Below are 19,691 nucleotides of genomic sequence, written 5' to 3' on the forward strand. Positions count from 1 at the left end.
GGTCCCGGCTGGGAAAAACTCTTCGTGGTCCTTCTTTTCACCTTGGGGACAAGAACCGCACGCAAACATAGAGCAGAGGTTTATTTTCCTCCCAAACGCAGAAAAGGCTTCAATATAAAACATCCCCTCCAACCCCGGCACAAAAATACAAAGATACAGAAAACTTGTTTGCGAGTGTGCGGTTGTTCTACAGGAGAATTTTGTCCTGAATTCCTAACGCACAAAGGGAGAGGCAGCATTGGTGAAAGGCAAATGGCAAAACCCTCCTGCCAGCTACACGGCTCGGAGCGGCTCAATGAAGCGCTGCCAGGGCAAAAGGGAGGAGGCCAGGGCAGAGCGGGTGCCCGTCTCTCCTTCTGAGGGTTCCTGTGGGTGAATCCTCCTCCTGGAACCACCCAGAGGTGGCAGAACCAGAAAGGCAGGCATGCAGGCCAAGGCAAGAAAATCTTGGCTCAAAGAGTAAAAAACTTGCCCAAAACGGAACAGGATTTCAGGACAAAACCAGAGGCAACGATTCACTTTCTTCGATATTTTACTTTATTGGTGTTAAACTTAGCATGTTCCCAGGAGGCAGGCAGCGTCAGAGCTCATTTTGTTTTCCTCTCCAGGGCCAGACTATCATGCAGCTTGGACACCTCCGGCTCGTAGGCCTCCATGACCAACGTCCCGTTGTTATCGAAGAATTTTGCAATGGATTTTGTGAACTCGGCTTCCCTCTGCTGTTTGGTCCTCCCACTGATGAAAGTCAGCTTCAGGGTGTACTTGTCATCAAACCTGCAGGGAGGGCAGAGGGATTACAGAACACAACTTGTTAGGTCTTGCTCAGCCAAGACACTAGTGAAAAGCTGATGAGAAATCCTCATCTTTGTTAGGGAGAAAGCTCCCACACCCTGGAGTGGAGGTCCTCACGCACCCCGTAACCCACATAGATACTAACAGCTACAATGAGCAGGTGTTAATTATAACACAATTAAAGACTTTTATACTCCTCTTGATTAAATTCCTCCCCCATTTAAAGAGGAGCAAAATGTGAAAATTTCCAGCAGATAACTGCTTGGCACCACTCCCATTTCCAGATGGGGACATCAATATTGATGGAGTGGAACAGATTTGTATATATAAAAATAAAGGAAAATATTTAGAGTGATCCTACAGACATAGGGATGGAAATTGTGCTCGTGAGCCCAGCACAGACCACTGCTACTTCTCGGTAAGAGTATCTGTGGTGAGTATTAATCACAAGTTGTCTGAGAAACCACAATGATCACAGCACAGTAGCCAATCCCTTGCAGAAAGCTCACATCCCCGAGGCAGAGACACAAATATTTCCCTCATTTTGTTTATAAGTTACCCAAAATACAGCTCTTCTGCCCCATGATGGAGCATGTGGTACTACAGGCACAGGCAGCACAGGCAAACAGAACCCATACAGGTACCGCACTGGCACTTGCTAAGCCTGGGCTGTCGGAGCAAACAATACCGTTTGAGACTGGAGGAGAGCTGCCAAACATCATCGGGGTCCATCCCTGCAGGGTCTTTTCTGTGAGCTACGAGGAAAATGCTCTTCTCTTTGTACGAGGTATACATAGTCAGGATTCCCATCATGACAAAATATGTGCAAAAAAAAGGTTAAGGAAACTAAGGAATTTCAATTAGAAGTACAATTTAGGCAGAGAAGTTGCCTGGATCCCCTCAGACACCAAGACGCTTGGCTGATGCCTTGTTAGCATGAGAAATTAAATAATTATTGGGACACTCTCTTAAATCTTTGTCTTTGCACAAGAGCATTAATCAATGCCTGGATGTGGTGCGGAAAGCAACAATTCCCTAACATGCTTTCCTGAAAGAGCTTTCTCCACCCACATAAAACGCTTCGTTCATGAAACCATGAAGCAAAGCAGAAACCACAACAACAAAACCTGTTTTCAATTACTCTGCAAAATTTTTGGAGCAACATCTGTTGGGAAATAGTGGGAAAAGGTGAGACTAAAGGAGCCTCAGCATGAATTGGTGTGTTCCTCTTAAGAGCAGATCAAGCAACTGATCTTTCTTATTTTTGGAATTAAAATAGCATGAAGTGCTGCAAGATGAATTATCCCAATGTCTGTGCCAAAAGCCAACTGGAACTGCACCTGGAACAAGATGACTTGCCCAAGATCATGTATAACAGCACCATGACCCCCACACCACCAATAAGCTTCTAGGCCATCAGTTCACTTTGCCTCACTGGTGCCATCAAAACCACCCCTGAAAGCAGGCCCAGCGGCACCTCTTGGAAAGCACTGCTCAGCTCTCATGTACATTTAGGCTATAAAACCTCTGCAGGCGTCTGCCTTGCTGGAGTAGCTGCAGGGAAACCAGCGTCACACTCACCAACAGGAAAAAATCCCAAACTGCCTTAAGGTGTGCCAGGGGAGGTTTAGACTGGATATAAGGAAAAATCACTTCACTTAAGGGGCTGTGAAGCCTCAAGCAGGCTGCCCAGGGAAGTGGTGGAGTCACCATCCCTGGAGGTATTTAAAAAGATGTGGAGATTGAGATGCTTGGGACATGGTTTAGTGGTAGACTCTGCAGCCTTAGGTTTACAGTTAGACTCTATCTTAAAGGTCTTTTCAAACCTAAACAATTCTGTGATTCCATGAAAACACAACACAAATCCCCAGAGCTTTCAAGGGCTGATCTTTAGTCTGAGATTAACACACCTAAATGGAGAAGTTTCTGTGCAGCTGGTGTCCCGAGAGCCGAGAAATCTGACTGCACAGTCAGGAGCCTGGAGTGAAAATTAGCTGCCCCAGAAGCTGATGACTCCTTGGCTGTAAGCTAAATTGGTGTCCAGGCTTCTGCACCACTGCAGGGGAAGGCTGGATCCCCACATCACCCAGATTTAGGTGTGCTACACCCAGACAGGCAGGAATTTTGCCATCACGTGAAAGCTACTTGATTATCAGCTGATTTCCACAAGACAGAAGTAAAATCCCCACAGGCTTGAAAACAGGAATATAGAGAAGGAGTTTCTTGTGCTTCATAGGGAAAATGAAACCCTTTCGGTACAAATGAGACAACATCTGTAAAGGATATGAGACAACACAAAAGGCAAGAACGGGTTTGGATTCAGGAAAGGGGTGCAGGTAATCCCAAATCAAAGCTACAATCGCGAAGAGACAGGAGATTGTGCAGATGATGAGGCGGCCATCGATCAAACGGAAGTTTTCGACGTACTTGTACTTCTCCAGCAGAACCTGCGGGAGAAACAGGCAGCAAAGTTCATTTTGTCCTTTCATAAATTTGACAAACTGCTTCCATTAAGGATTTAGATAAAACAACCTTAGTTACACGGGTAAACTGAGCAGAAACTTTAGGCAGAATTAACGTCTGCATCAGATATTGCACTTATTGCTGATGCTCTAACCAAGCCTTTCTTTCACCATGGGAACTGCAAGACATGCTACAGAAGAGCAGAGCTACTGGCACTTGACAATCAAAGCTCAAAAGGTTACATTATTTAAACTAAATGTAGAAACCTAGGAGAACACAATGTTTCCTAAGATGGAGAAAAGGGCACTTGCAGATCATACCTTTTTGGCGGAATCATCCAAAGAATTTTTCACAGCTGAACCGTCCCATTTATCAATTTTTACTGGCTTGTCATCGATCTTCCACTGAAACATAAACCATACAGTTAGGAGAATTTGGCACAGGTTAGCCTTTCATTTTAATACGCTTGTTCCTCTCGTGAGCACAAAGATAGGAGGCAACCCAGAAAACATCTACCTGTTTGGAAAACATCTACCTGTTTGGAAAACCTGACCAAAGCCGGAGGAAATTCAGAGCCTGCTACACAGCTCTATCAAACCAAAAGTCATGTGACGACTCCTCCTCTCAAAGTAAAAAGGGTCTCGGGTGCCAATTTTACACCTTCTGAAAACTTTTTTGTCACCTCTTAGCGGGCTGGGACTAAGTCAATTAGTACATATTGATTGGCTCTTGGCAAGGCTGCTGCATTGCCAGAAGCAGGGATTCAGCTTCAGCATCTGGCAAGGAGCTCAGTCCATGCTTTTGGGGGTGTCTTGTTTTTTATCTGAAGCAGCACCGGGCTGTGAGGCTCCTGTCCCACTCCAGCTGTCACTTAACTGATATGAGTGTCAGGCCACCACCCAATCCATCTGTTTTACCAGATACGGTTGTCCACCGCCAGCTACTCCCTTTGCCAACTGCTCTCTTTTGCAAAAATCAAGCTTATTTTGCAGAAACAAGCTAGCCACTCACAACGTCACAGGGCTCAGCCACTCCACACTACACTGGCTACTGAAGATATGTGGTGAAGTGACTTTTTACATCAGTTTTATTCTAATTTTGATTGCGTGCTTGCTGCTCCTGCTGCCGTCCACAGAAAGCGTCAGCTCTGACTTAACTCTTGCCTTTGACTGTATTCACACTTTGCTGTTACAGACTCAGTTTTGGGGGTTGATGGCAGGAAGAAAATTTCAAAGCACCCTTAACAATCTGAGTACAAGGGGAGAATATAAAGACACAAATAAGACATGAAGTTTCAGTCAGAGCACCCTCCAGAACAAAATCAAAAGACTCCATTGCTCTTCCATATTCAGATTTTCCACATAATCTCTCCCATCATCAATAATGAATCTCAGCTACCATGGCTCAGCTTTTCAAAGGGGTTCATTTCCCTCTGAACTATATTACTGTTTGTTGACACTATTCCTTTTAGCCACAATCAGACACAAGTTTGAGCCCTGTGTATTTTACATTGTCAACTATTTCAAACAGCATAGTAACCTGAACTCAAACTTCTGCTGCCATTAGAAGCTTCACTCATGTTACTTCCTGCTCCTGAAGGTCACAAGCTGGGTTTATTAACTACCTGTCAGAAGAGCTAATTTCCTTCCTTTGACAGTGATGAAACCACGTTAAAGTAAGATGTAAAATCTGATCTACTTCCCCTACACCCACACAGGGAAAAGCCCAAGTCTCCTTCAGGCTCTGCAAGTGAGAATTATGAGGTGCACAGTAAACGTCACCATGCGTACACACGCAGTAGCTGGTTTACAAGAACAACAGAATCAGCCAGAAGCATTTAGAAGTCAGGGACAACTGAGAGCGAGCACTTGTATCAGTGCAAGTTACAAAATATTTTAGGTGGCTACTTTTTTGTAGCATTTTTTTCTAGGGTCAATGAGCACACATGACAACTGAAAGCCAAACCCTTCCCCATGAAAGAATACAGGAGAATTCCTTCCACCATTTATTTTTCCTTAAAAAGCATCATGAACAGCTTTATTTTTTGCCCCTTTGGAATTCTTAAGCATTAAAGTATCAAGAGCTGGACTAGGGAGAGAAAAAAAAAAAAAAATTAACTTTTCCTAATTAGTGAACTGGAAGTTAGAAATCTATAAGTAATTATACCACCACTCAACCCCTCCTTCCTTATCCCACAGATTAATCAAAAAAGCTTTGAAGAAACTCATTTGGACTTGACTTCACCTCTGCCAGGTACGGTCTCCATTTCTGATGTGGGAGCAGAAGGAAAGCCAATAAGCCTGTTGAGGTGGAGGTGTTCTCTCCTTAGCAAAACTCTAAACCTAATGCACTTCACTGAAACATTACTAGTTGCTTCTGCTGCAGAATTATTCTTGTAGGGTGCAGAAATTCCTGTTATTTTAAAGGCAAAAATACTGAGTAGTAAGATACATGCAAGATACAGCTGAGTTCACTACTGGATAGGTCAACCACGGAATCCTGAACTTGGTTGCGGCTGTGGGGAAATATCTGTCCTTTATTGTACTCCTACAGTTCAAGTGATGGCCCTACCTAGGACAATCTGCAGATTTTACTTTTGTTATGGATAAAACTCCATGAAAAGGCTCACTCTTTATAGCTGGTCAACCCTTCCCCCTGCCACTTCTTAGAAATAATAAGGCACAAAATGAATGAGAAGTTTTCAGCACCACAAGGAACCTCTGCAGGCCATCTGAAGCCTTCCTTCAGACCACATCTGCCTTTAACTACAGTTGTGACGTTTCTTTTTCCCCCAAAGGCCACAAAATGAATCATTCTGAAGAAGTGAGAAGTATATCTGACCAAGTGCTTTTGAATAAGCTTCCCACACTTCTAGGGCTAAAACATGATAATCCTTATTATAAAACATTATGGCATTTGCGAGCCTGTTCCTAGGTGAGAGCAAGAATGCAGAGACGCTTGAGGAGACAGCATTTGAGTGATATTTTTGTGACGTGTTATAATTAAAAATTTAATATTGGAGTCTCTGCTTGTGGCAACAGCATGGTTTACCTGGTGTTAAGGCACAACGCATCTATCTCAGCGTCAATGCTCAAATTTTTAATCAACTTTATTATGACTGGTTTTTCTTCCTAAAGCCCAAGAGGATGGAATCAAGGCTTATGCTATAATTTCTTCCCTTCCCCTCCCAAATACCAACAGCCTTCTAGATATACTTGAATGAATGAAAATAAAGCCTCAGGCTTTATTTAAAAAAAAAACCAAACCAACTAAAAAAACCTCTCAAGGTTTTAAAGGTATTTTCTAGGCACTTTGGAAACCAGCCCTGGAGTCACAGAACTGCTAAGACTTAACTTGCAGAAGGGATCTGCACAGAGAGGAATATCTGTGTGTAAGGTGAGTCAAGGCGCTGCCATAATAACTTAGATCCAGGAAGCCCATGACAGTCTGAACTGGATTCTCGCTACTCACTATCCCAAACCACCTGACACTGGAACTGTCAGATAACATCAGTGACATTTAACTGATACTGATCTCTAACAGAGAACCATCACTTTCAGGGACAGATGTAAAGCCCACATGACATTCTTTGAAATAAAGATGTTACTGAGGAAAAAAACCTCTAATCTTAGACCATCTGAAGCAATGAGCTGAACCAGCAGTTCAGGCTTCCTTGTGACTGAGGCTGCTCTGCTGCGAGACAGTAACAGCTTGATAACCCCAGGATCATTCAAGTCAGAAAGGACCTCGTAAGGGGGAACACATCTGCAGTTTGATATTCCTGCCAGGGAGAAGCTTTACCTCTGCCTTTATCTTGGTCTTGATGTTCCCACAAGGTTACTTCTCGTAAAGCAGTACAGCACCTCAGCGCTGCTGCTGCTGCTTCCAAATTCTTCCAGGCCGATTTGCAGGACTGAAAAGCTAAGGAGAGGCTGTGCTGACACTGTGCTGACAACCCAGAGGGCCTATGCTGTGGACAAAGGAGCAGGAAGTGCTCAAAGGAACCGATCAGCATCCATGCTACCCCTGCGTAAAGACCTGCACAGAAGTGTATGCACATCTGTACATCGATGTTCATACATCAACGCAGCCCTGTGCAAAACCTTCGACAGGTGGGTACCTCCACATCTGGCTTGGAAGAAAACCAGAGATTTGGTCCCTACCGCCAAGTGCTCAACCTCAGCAAGGCAGGAAAGCCTCCAACTCCCCTTGGCTGCGCAGAAGGGCCCTGCCTTGCCTTTGGACATTGGGAGGGAAGGTGAAGCTGCACATATGTCCTGCGGAGCCTGGCAGATGCAAACAAAACATCTCTACTCCTCTGGCAGATGATACTTCTAAAGCAGTTATACTTTTTGAGTGCTTTGGGTACGAGCTCTAAAGGCCTCAAGAATAAAGCTCAGATTTTGGTTCCACGCTGATGGAGGGAAAAAAAAGAAAACCAAACCTACCAGTTCAAAACAGTTTTTTAGTTTGAGTGTGGTATGCCCCTTCATTTTAAAAAACAAAATGAAAAGTTACAGTGTCAAAAGTTTTACTTGTGCCGAACATATCCTAACTATCAATGAGAAGCAAATAGTGTTCTACATCCAGGCACACCTAGGAGGTAGATTTGGCACCTGAAAACATACCTGCATAAGAACAAGGCTTCAGAGAGAAGGCTGTTAATACAGCCAGGGGTTAACTTACTTAAAGACAAAGAATAAAATCAGAAATGCTATTTCAGAAAGCTGCAAAACCAGAAGCACACAAAGGCCCCAGCTGTTCACACCCAAGGAAAGACACTGCCTGCAGATTGCAACAGGGGAGCATTCTGCTGTCAGCTCCAAAAAGGGACAGCAAAACAAGTGCTTGCTTTCAAGGCAAACACCCCAGGATCTCAGTGCTCACAAGGCTCATTTGTCAAGCTATCACCTTCATTTAAATCCCTTCTAAAACCTTCCTCGTGAGCAGGAGGCATGGAAAAACACTACGGGAGAAATTTCAAGATGTTCACACCTCAGAAGAAAGACAAGGCACAAACTTAGCTCTTTCCCCCGCTTTGCCTTATTCCTTCTGCCGGTACTCTCAGCCTCATTTACATCACTTCCAATTTTAGCCTGCAACATCTTCTGGGTAGCTAGCTTGTCTCTTCAAATATTGCTCTGCAGTTTATGGTGCACTGTGGTTAATAAAACAAAGAATCAATTCATACTGTAAAAAAGATTTGTTACTACTGCAGGAGGAGCAACAGCGCAGACTAGAGAAACTCTTCACAGAAATAAGGTTTCTGCATCTAATCTCTGCTTTCTATTACAAGAATGAAAAGAAAGTATAACCTCCCCTTGCTAAAACCTAAAATCAGGAACTCTTCAAACCGGGACACAACGCCACAGCCTACCGAGGTTGGAAAAGGCTCAGCAGATGATGCACACCAACTCCCTCAAGGCACTCAGCTGGAACTGCAGCCGATTGCCTTTTCATGTAGGTCGGGCTACAGCTGGCAGAGTAGGGAGTCCCACAGCGCAGGTTTCTGCTTCCCCCCAGATTCTAAAATAACAGTGATGTTGCACACCATGAGCCTGGCAGAAGCAGGATTTGTAAGCGGCAGCGTCCAGGGACATCTCAGCTTCCTCATATTTCTCTTGAATGAAGAGTTCTAGCAAACCACAGCAAGTCAGCACAGCTGTTCTCAGCTCCAGCTAACTCAGCCTCTGTCTTGGAGGATGGAATTCTGGACCTCACTCTCCCCAAAATATCAGTGCTGCCCAACTGCACTCAAGAGTAAATATCCCCCATCCTAGAGAACTTCTTAGGCACTGCAGCAGAAGGCAGCTGATATTCAGGAAGTGGTTTTAGTCCTGGAGCTTGCATAAGCTTCAATGGTTTTGCTCTGGTAGCAGGAGTGTGTGGTTAATAACAGTGTTGTGCTAAACGGGTGAAATCTCACAGTGTTTGAGAGAACTATACAGACTGCTGCACACCATTCTGAATTTGATGGGCATACAACCTCACATGGCCCTCGTTAAGCGGGGAGAGGTCAGGAGGAGCTACTGATTATCACAGACCCTTAAACAACATAAGGACAAAACCTGGGACCATCAAAACACCAGTCTCCCTAAACTCACCCTGATTTAGCTTACTAGTGATTTAGCTAAACAAGCAATCTGTCCTAAGACTTCAAAGCCTTAGTGATAACCCATAATTTTTCTGTTCAAGAATCATCTGAGCAAGTTATGCACCTAAGACCACAATTCTCCAGAAGATACTTCAGCAATATATACAGTGGTTCGTAGAAATAACCAGGAAGGAAGGAAGGGAAGAAACAAAGGCAAACAGGCTAGCATGAGGACAGAGGGAGAAGAAGATAGAACATTATCAAGCTTGTCTACATACTGCAAGTAGAAGCCCTGTTGCAACTATGCACTTTTTTCCCCCTAAAGGAGCTGGCTCTACCACCAACAGCGCATCTCCCTTACTGATTTCTTCTTCTTCCAAAACAACTACCCCTCAGTATCCACAGAACATGGAAGGAGGAGCAGGAATGCCTTGAGAGCACAATACTTTCCAGAGCTCTTTCAGTTTAGCCACAAAGTGCTGTCATTTCAAAACTGGAAGCTGAGCACATTTGCATAAGGTATCCGGAAATATTTCATTAGCACACCTCTCCCTAAAATAATTCATTCAACAGCTTAACCTACTGTTCTAAAGAAAAGCCACCAAATTCTTCGGGACAGAAAGGATCATGTCATCCCAAACAGATGCAAGAAAAGTATACTCTTAGGAAATTATGACTATACATATATCAATGAAAAGTAAAGCGTTTTCAATTGCAGTCATCTGCATTTTGAAGTGTAACGACAGATGCCAAATGCACCACTCTGAAGATACATCTTCCTGCAGCCAGAGATACAGATACAAGTTTCCATCTTCATGTGGAAAAAAATTGCCTCCAGGTCTTTACTTCAGTCACCAGCCTGCCACACACCCCAGCGAGCTGCAGCACAAACACCTGACCACTTAAAACCAAGCTGAAATCAAAGCCACTCTTAGAAGTTCCTTTGAACTACTGAGATTAGACTGGGCTTATCAGCAGGTTCTTACAGAAAGCTCTGCTCCACTGGACACCTCTGCCACCTCTGCCACGTCCAGCGTTACTTTCCTGGCAGAACACCCAGCAGGAGGAGCAAGTGTCAGGACTGTCAGAATGGCTGGGCTACAATCAGCCACGCTGGTGAAAAACAGAAAGAAGCAGCCTCGCAGGCGGTTGTTGCTGCTGCTTCATGGGATGCTTGCCCCGCTTCTCGGGGCCTCTCCTGCCATTCAGTGTGGGGCTGCCAGGGAAGGGATGTCCCCGCAGCAGAGGTGGAGGGGGGCTCCGCAAAGCTCCGAAGCTCAGCCAGGGGGGATCCCTGCAGCTGAGCCGGGGGAAGGGGGGCTGCCCCGCAGCAAAGCCGAGTAGGGTGGGAGATGGGGGGGCTCCACCGCAGCAAAGCCGAGCGGAGAGGGCAGGGGGCTCCCCGGCCGCAGGGCCCGTTGAGGGGAGAGGAGGAGATGGGGGTGTCGCCCGTGGCAGAGCCTGTTGCGGGGTGGAGGTAGGGGTCTCCCCCGCTGCAGAGCTCGTTGTGGGGGGAGGTGGGGGTGTTCCTCGGGGCAGAGCCCGTTGGAAGGGGCAGAGTTGGGGGTCTCCTCCGACGCAGAGACCATTAAAGGGGGAAGTTGGGGTGGGGTGGGGGAGTTAACGGGGTTCCCTCGCGGCAGAGATAGTTGAGGAGGCAAGTAGGAAATGCTCCCGTATAGGAAAGCCAGTTGGGAGGGTGGCGGGGGGGGGTTCCCCTGCAGCAGACCCCGTTGGGAGCGGGGGAGGATGTGAGGGTCTCCCCCACGGCAGAGCCCGTTGAGGGGGCGAGCGGTAGAACCTCCCGTATGGGGTGGGGGGGGGGAAGGTGGGCGGCTCCCCCGCAGCACAGCCCGTTGGGGGTGGAAATGGGGAGGACTGAGGTTGGGAGCTCCCCGCAGCCCTCAGGTGAGCCGGGGAGGGCTCCTCCGCAGCTGAGGCGAAGGGGAAGCCGGTCCCCGAGCGCGGAGGCCGGCGCACGGTACCTTGTCGAGCAGCCCGCCCCGGCCGCCCCGCGCCGCCATCGCTCCGGCCTGGCCGCGCGACCTGGGCGCTGCTCATTGGGCGCCTGCGGGGGCCGACGGGAGGGCGCGGGCGGAAGCCCCGCCTCCTCCTCGCGCCGCGAAGCACACTGGGAAATGTAGTCCATATCGCCCGACGTGGCGAAGGGGCTGCCCGGGCTGGCGGAGGGCGAGGGGGAGGAGGAGGAGGAGGAGGAGGAGGAGGGGGAGGGGGAGGCGTACGCGGGGCCGCTCTGGGCCGTGGAGGACCATGAGCTCTATGGTTCGGTGGAGGTCGGGGTGAGGTTTAGGGGTTTCTGCACCCTTAGCAAGTTTGCGGACGACACTAAGCTGGGTGGAAGTGTCGATCTGCTGGAGGGTCGGGAGGCTCTGCAAAGGGATCTGAACAGGCTGGACCGCTGGGCTGAGTCCAATGGCATGAGGTTTAACAAGGCCAAATGCTGCTACAGACTGGGAGAAGTCTGTCTAGAAAGCTGCCTGGAGGAGAGGGACCTGGGGGTGTTGGTTGACAGCGACTGAACATGAGCCAGCAGTGTGCCCAGGTGGCCAAGAAGGCCAATGGCATCTTGGCTTGGATCAGAAACGGTGTGGCCAGCAGGTCCAGGGAGGTTATTCTCCCTCTGTACTCGGCACTGGTGAGACCGCTCCTCGAATCCTGTGTTCAGTTCTGGGCCCCTCACCACAAGAAGGATGTTGAGGCTCTGGAGCGAGTCCAGAGAAGAGCAACAAAGCTGGTGAAAGGGCTGGAGAACAGGCCTTATGAGGAGTGGCTGAGAGAGCTGGGGTTGTTTAGCCTGGAGAAGAGGAGGCTGAGGGGAGACCTCATTGCTCTCTACAACTACCTGAAAGGAGGTTGTAGAGAGGAGGGTGCTGGCCTCTTCTCCCAAGTGATGGGGACAAGACAAGAGGGAATGGCCTCAAGCTCCACCAGGGGAGGTTTAGGCTGGACATTAGGAAAAAAATCTTGACAGAAAGGGTCATTGGGCACTGGCAGAGGCTGCCCAGGGAGGTGGTTGATTCACCTTCCCTGGAGGTGTTTAAGGCACAGGTGGACGAGGTGCTGAGGGGCATGGTTTAGTGTTTGATAGGAACGGTTGGACTCGATGATCCGGTGGGTCTCTTCCAACCTGGTGATTCTATGACAATCAGCCTCCTTCTGCATATAGACTGTAACTTTTACTCAACCAAACATAAATATAAAGCCCTCTATATGTCTGTTAGCATAGAGTTACCTTCCTGAAAAGGGTAGAATAAAGCCTGTGCTAGATGGAGTAGAGACGGCAATGCCTGTTGCATGTCTGTGCTCGTTCCATGTTTGTGGAGGTGTGTTACGTGGCAGGATGAGTGGGAGTGTGTGGGAGCAGGGTGTCCTGGTGTGCCCTGTGCTGCTGCCACCTCAGTTTGCCACCAGTGCCAGCATCTGCATTGTGCTGAGCATCGCTGTGTGGTGGCGAAGCAGCATCTCGCTCGGCAGTTGCCAGCATTGCACACAGCTGCCCTCCAGCTTATACTGGTGCACAAACGCAGTGTGGTCCCAGAGAGCGACCCCAGATACTGGCACCATGTGGGAACACTGTAGTCTAAATGTACTGTAATAAATATGTCATAGCGGTGTCCAAGTGTGGAGACACCATCAGATGGCACTGGGAGACCATGTCCTGCCACAGGGCCATGGGGCGAGAGCGATGCAGCACCTTTGGAGTTTATTTCCAGGGTTGGAGGAGTGGTGACCCGTGTGGTTCTTTTCCTGGCAGGTCCACACATGGCAAGGGAAAGGAGAGGGTAGAAGAAAGAGGAATGGAGGGGTAAAGCAGAAATCCGGAGTCATTGTACACACAGTCTGACTCACGCACGTGCTGGTGTCTGTGTTTTGCTATCTTGAGCTGGAAAATAATGCACATGCTCCTGTCACCTCATTTACTTCTCAATTTTACGAAATGGTGACAGGTAGGTATGAGATATGGCCCAGGAGCCCTGCCTCACACACAGGGGAGGAGCGTCAGCAGTGAGGACACAAGAGGGGACTTTGCTTTGGGGATCAGCTAATCCAAGTCTTCTGGATGTTGGTCCCTGAGGCAGCTGTGCATTGAACACAGACTCTGAGGGACACTCTTCATAGACAGAAAAACAAATTAAGACCTGGGTATAGGAAATGCTATGATTTAGGCATTCTGAAAAAAAGGAGAAATCCAGTTTCAGATCAGTTTAGGACTGGTGTGGAATGTATTTTTTCCCTCCTACATTATTCAGGACAAAGAGAATGATTTTGGGAAGTTTGATGGTATTGCTTTTATAAAGGCTGCTGAGAACCTGCTGACACTACGTAAGGGATTGCATTAACAAAAACTAGATACTGCTTTTCAATCCAGACAAGCTTATGCTTATGCTTGTCTGAACACAGGTCTAGAGCTTTACAAAGAGATTTTGATACAAGTGCAGCACTTCTTCACAGAATTGCTTCCTTCCTGTTGCTGAACTGAAATTCTTGGGCTAACTCCCTTTATTGTAGTGATAATTGTGCACTGCTCTGGTACCCTTTTTATTATTAGCAAACAAAGCCCTTTACAAAGAAAATCGCCATTTAATATATAGAAGCACAGAATAATGAAACGACTTGTCCCAAAGGCTCAGAAGGATAATGGTAGAGCTGGGAGGTAACTCCAAATCCAGTGTCATGGGCTTAGTTAATCCGAAGAAATAATAAGGGAATCCATTTATAACTAGCAAAACAAATAAGCTAAATGTGTCATCAGTGGCTTTAAGCAATAATCCAATTTGGGGTGGGAGAAAATGCATGAATGCAGACCAGATGTCTAAGGAACATGCTGGTGGGGCATCATGTTTTGGATGGATAAACATCTCACTGAGCTGGAGTTTTCTTTCAAACATGCCTGCTGATAATACTAGTGCTCTCATTCTTGCTGGTTTTGATCCATTCCAGACCCGGATGACACATGGCTTATTCTCTTTCTACTGTTTTTCACTTACTGGAACATTTCCTTTTCCACCATTTTGGAAATTCCTAGGACTGCGGGAATTGGAACTTTCCTTGAATGGACTAAGAAATCTGAAAATTACTTCTGGAGCCTTCCTGCATTTGGAAGTAAGTTGAGGAGGATCATCTCCTCCCAGCTGTTACACAGAAGCCTACATGTGGTGTTGACTTATGTCCCTGCAATGCGAGCTCTCTGAAACTGCAGGTTCATTCTCTCTTCTTGCTTCCTTGTGACTCTGGGATGACCTTTCTGTTGTGTCCCTCAAGGACTTTGTTTCCTCCTTCAGAGCAACCCCTCACAGGTCCCCCTTCCTCAGCCCCTTGCCACAGGACTCCTTGTTTCCTCTCTGATGGGCCACTTCCTTTGCAGTAGAATCCTTTCCCTGCAGTGTGTCAGTCACCTGTGACTTCCCTCACCTCCCAGATGCTGTGTGGCCCCCAGCAGGTCCCCAGCTTCCTTCACACTGTGCTCTACTTCTCTGCAACCCATCCTTCTCCTCTCCAGACAAGTGTCTGCAGTTTCCCCAACTGAGAGGCTGCCTTTCTAGCACAGCAAAAGGGTCAGTTTGTTTTTTTCTTTAAAAGAGAGACAACGTGGATCTTAAGAAGGAGCAATCCCATGCCTGGGATGATGGCTCTAGTTGTCCTCTCCCTCCAGCTTGGAGTGGATCCCTGCCTCAGAGAGCTCAGGCTCTGGCTTAGCTGTACTGGCCTCACCTAGGCCTGTGCTGGGTTTGGGAACAGCACAGAGACCTTTTGATATTCCTGTGGTGCTTTCAGTGCTGCCAGCTGGAGGTGGGAATTGGGTCTGACTTGTTGCCCTGGCTTTGTCAAGACATTCCCAGGGGAATCTGCACGTTGTCTGCAGCGTCTGTGAAAGAGGACGGGGAGCGGGTGAGGTTTATGCTACAGGGCTGGAGTGTGGAGGTTTCGGGTTTTGCCCTAAGCTGTCTTGTGAACTTGGGCAAGTGCATTGCTGATGTTATTACTTCCATGGGAAGGTGAAATATCGTTAGGGAATCCCATTAGGACTGCAGCTCTTTAGAGCTCTGGGCAATTTAATAAACTGCCAGGATGTCTGTTAAGTCCTCATCAAGAGAGGAGCTAGAGCTAGGTCACCCTCGGGCTAGTATGGGGGACTGAAGGCACAGGCTTCAGGGTCCACACTGGCTTGTGCCAAGGACTGAGCCTCTGCTTGGGATTTGGAGAAGAGGGGGAATGGGGTGGTGCGGGTGTCGCAGATGGCTCCGCACTGCTGCTGGGAAGCCCAGCGAGGAGGCAGATCGAGGGCCAGTCCCCTGCCTCGCAGGTGCCGAGATGAACAGATGGCCGGGTGATCACACCGATAGCAATCATGGAGTTTCTCATTTATTTCCTCTTCTGTGGAAGAAGAATCCTCCTTAACACTGCTGGAGCTGGCCAAGCATTCAGTTTCAAAGCCCTCACTTTGCTTGTGTTTCATTGCAGAAGTAATTTTTAATTCTAGCTTTCAGGCACACCCAGCACTGGTAAGAACTCTTGGCTGATCCATGATTTGGGGGGTGCGCTCAAGGAATTCCCTTCCCCAAACCTCTTGGCTGAGTTTTGGTAGGTCTGCGGGCATAGCTGGGACTCTGGATACCTACTGCTTGCAGTGAGTATTGTCTCTCATCAAGGAGATCAGGAGCACATTTTCCCATACGAAGGGACGCCAGAGATTAAACTTATGTAACTTTCAAATAAAAGCTGTGCTGCTGTTTGCTTGTGACTTTGTGCCCTCCCTGCAAGGGGAAGTGTGTTCTGCACCTCAGGTGGGCACTGAAGCTCAGGAGCTGGGAGTTCATTCATCCTTAGCACTGTAATCTTCCACCCCCCTGACTTTATTTACCTGATGCTCTTCAGGATTGGGTGTTCGAAGCCAAAGATCTTGACTTTTATTAGAACTTGAGGAAAAGGTTGAGCTTTGGAGATGCTGAACTCTCACAGCATGTTCTAGCATAACACACACATATAAGCCCATACAATGCTCCCTGAGAACACAGCTGCTTCATACTGAGCCCACGCGCTTTTCAGTGCTGGATGATGGACTCTGGTGCATTTGGCATGACTCCCTGTAGGGCTCCCAAGCCACACAGGGCACAAAGCCATGAAACATGAAACCTGAAACATGAACACCTACCATGAAACAACCTGCCACTGGAGGTGTCTCTTGCCATCAGAGCCTCAGGAGCAGTGTCTCTGCTCACCCTCCTCCTCCTCTCTTTAAGGCTTTCTCTTTTCCAGGGAAAGATATCCATCTGCCTTTAAGTCTCTGCCAGCTCCTTCTACGTGCAGGGAGGTTTGTGCCCCCTTTCCTGACCTGGAGCATTTCAGCCTGGCCTTCAACAAGGTGACTTGGGTCTTGTGGCTCCAGATTTGTGTATAGATTCAGCTGCTTGAGCCCAGCCTCACTTTACTTGAGGGACAACCTCGGCCTTTAGCTGCCACCACAGAGCGGCACAGCTTTCTCCAGCTCCCATGCCCATCTGCCAGCCCATGGGGATGTGTCAGGTAGACAGAATCTCTCAGGTAGGATAGGACGCCTATTTAGTCCTCAATCACACTCAGCTCCCCTAAACCCTTGCGTGTCCAGGGATTTAGTCGACCAATGGGCTCCATGAAGGAGCACCCTCCCCCAGATTGATCCTCTGCTGGAGCTGCGTGGTGGATGGCGATGCCTCATTGAGAACTTAGTGCTGTTTTAGTGCTAGGTTACACCTATCTGCTGAGCCACAGCAGGTTCTCAGAGCGCCCCACCAGACAAATAACACACGTTCATTTCACCTCCCCTTCCTGATGCTTTCGGCTCCTGCCCTGGCTTAACTCATGCTGCTTCCCAGCCGGATGAGCTGGCAGTGCCGAGTTCCCACAGCTCAGCAAGGGGCACCCACCCTGGGATGCGGTGCTGGTGGCTCTGCTTGCTTGCCGAGTGATCTCTGCCGCTGTTTCCATGGGTCATCACCCTGTTTAGGTCACTGTCCTGCTGGTGAGCTGGTTTCTGGGTCCCATGCCCTGGCCAGGCTGGGGTTTGGATGGCAGAGCGGAGAGCCAGGACTTTTTTTAGTGCTTTTTTCCTCACTCATTGGAGGCACCAGTCCTCTGGCTACAGTAGGTGGGAGAGAGGAGCTCTGCCTCTGCCCTCAGTTCTCTCAGGCATTGCTGGTTAAGTGATGCCATCTCCCTCCCTCCCACTGCACGTATCTGCCCAGTGCCAGGGTTGGGCTTTGACGGAGTGTTGGGATGAAACTCTACAGCCTCCAGCATGACTCAGTGTTTAGAGCAAACAACAAGCTATTTTATCTTGCAGATCGCAGATGAGACACCTCTCTTACCTGCGGCTTTCTTTATGTGCCCGAAGGAGCTGACATTTCACAACTACCCTCTTGACACCTCCCAGAACAGTACAGTTTGAGTCTGGCTCCACGGGAGAAATCCTGCTTTGTCCCTTCTTTGTGGTTACTTCTCTGGGACAAGGACCACATTACCTCTCAGTGTTTGGACACTCCTGTCAGCCTGGTCCTGGCCCAGGTCCCCAGGGAGGTACTTTAACCATTGCAGCTGTCTGCAGAGCAACACAGATGAGCATGGCTCTTGCAAATACTATTAATGCTCTGCTGCTGCTCCTGGCCCCGCCAAGTCCATCACAACCTATCCATTACCACAGCAGTGAGTCTCAGGCTAGATTTTGTTCCTCAAGTAGTGGTTATTGCACAAAGGACTTTCCTGAAGCTGGCCCAGGTTTCCTCCTGCAGCAGCTTTCTGAGCTTCTGGGTGGAAGTATCGAACTGCTGGAGGGCAGGGAGGCTCTGCAAAGGGATCTGAACAGGCTGGGCTGAGACCAATGGCATGAGATTTAACAAGGCCAAATGCTGGGTCCTGCACTTGGGGCACAACAACCCTATGCAGTGCTACAGACTAGGAGAAGTCTGGCTGGAAAGCTGCCTGGAGGAGAAGGACCTGGGGGTGTTGGTTGACAGCGACTGAACATGAGCCAGCAGTGTGCCCAGGTGGCCAAGAAGGCCAATGGCATCTTGGCTTGTATCAGAAACGGCGTGACCAGCAGGTCCAGGGAGGTTATTCTCCCTCTGTACTCGGCACTGGTGAGACCGCTCCTCGAATCCTGTGTTCAGTTCTGGGCCCATCACCACAAGAAGGATGTTGAGGCTCTGGAGCGAGTCCAGAGAAGAGCAACAAAGCTGGTGAAGGGGCTGGAGAACAGGCCTTATGAGGAGCGGCTGAGAGAGCTGGGGTTGTTTAGCCTGGAGAAGAGGAGGCTGAGGGGAGACCTCATTGCTCTCTATAACTACCTGAAAGGAGGTTGTAGAGAGGAGGGTGCTGGCCTCTTCTCCCAAGTGACAGGGGACAGGACAAGAGGGAATGGCCTCAAGCTGCACCAGGGGAGGTTTAGGCTGGACATTAGGAAAAAATTCTTCACAGAAAGGGTCATTGGGCACTGGCAGAGGCTGCCCAGGGAGGTGGTTGAGTCACCTTCCCTGGAGGTGTTTAAGGCACGGGTGGATGAGGTGCTAAGGGGCATGGTTTAGTGTTTGATAGGAATGGTTGGACTCGATGATCCGGTGGGTCTCTTCCAACCTGGTGATTCTATGATTCTATGATTTATCTTTACTCTTGAGTTGCTCAAGACCACTGGTTGATTTCAGGCTCCTATGTTTTGTGTGGGCACCACGATAGAGCTGGATCCCAGCAGCTGCCTTTGTGGCTCCTCCAGGGTGATGTGCCCCATGCTGCAGGAACTGGAGAGAGCTGGGGCTGCTGGTGAGCAGAAACACTGGAGGGAAGATCAAATATTGCAGCCAAGGAGCTGTCCCTCAAAGGAGGAAATTTAGCCTAGGGCATACCAGGAGGCATTAAGGCTGATGGAGGAATTCCAGGAGGTGTTTGAGATCCCTCCTGCAACCTTCAGCGAGATCGCCAGGCCACGGGATGAGATGAGGTGGTAAAACCCCTTCTCACAGAGACAACATCCAAGCAGGGAAGCCCCAAACCGCCGCAGCTGCCAGGAAAGACAGTGGCCAGGAATCTAGTTAAAGTTTAGTCCACAGTATATCCAGGAGCTGAGTCGAGCATCCCACACTTCGGTCCTCCTAGATAAAATGTACATTATTTTGTAACTTGTTAGGAGCCATTTTTCCCTTCCTAAGGTTGGACAATCAAGTGTGGCGACAAGATTAATCTCCAGCTTTCAGGCAGTAACTTCCAGCTTGAAAGCACCGATGCAGCCACAACGGGTGACAGCACATGAAAACCATGCCTGCTCACTGCTGGGCTCTGCATTTCCTGGAGAACA

General features: G+C 48.5%; 1 protein-coding gene across 1 annotated transcript; it reads right to left on the bottom strand.

Annotated features, from left to right (window-relative positions):
* Positions 1-514: 514 nt before the first annotated feature.
* On the bottom strand, positions 515-11,443 carry SPCS2 (signal peptidase complex subunit 2). The gene is made up of 5 exons (XM_069883312.1): positions 11,335-11,443; positions 3,576-3,659; positions 3,075-3,239; positions 1,481-1,611; positions 515-774 (listed from the first exon to the last, which is right to left on the bottom strand). Exons 1-5 carry the CDS (start codon positions 11,371-11,373, stop codon positions 588-590), a joined length of 606 nt encoding a protein of 201 aa, XP_069739413.1. The 5' UTR covers positions 11,374-11,443; the 3' UTR covers positions 515-587.
* Between the last annotated feature and the right edge of the window lie 8,248 nt (positions 11,444-19,691).

The sequence above is a fragment of the Phaenicophaeus curvirostris genome, chromosome 1, assembly GCF_032191515.1.
Source record: "Phaenicophaeus curvirostris isolate KB17595 chromosome 1, BPBGC_Pcur_1.0, whole genome shotgun sequence".
Taxonomy (NCBI): domain Eukaryota; kingdom Metazoa; phylum Chordata; class Aves; order Cuculiformes; family Cuculidae; genus Phaenicophaeus; species Phaenicophaeus curvirostris.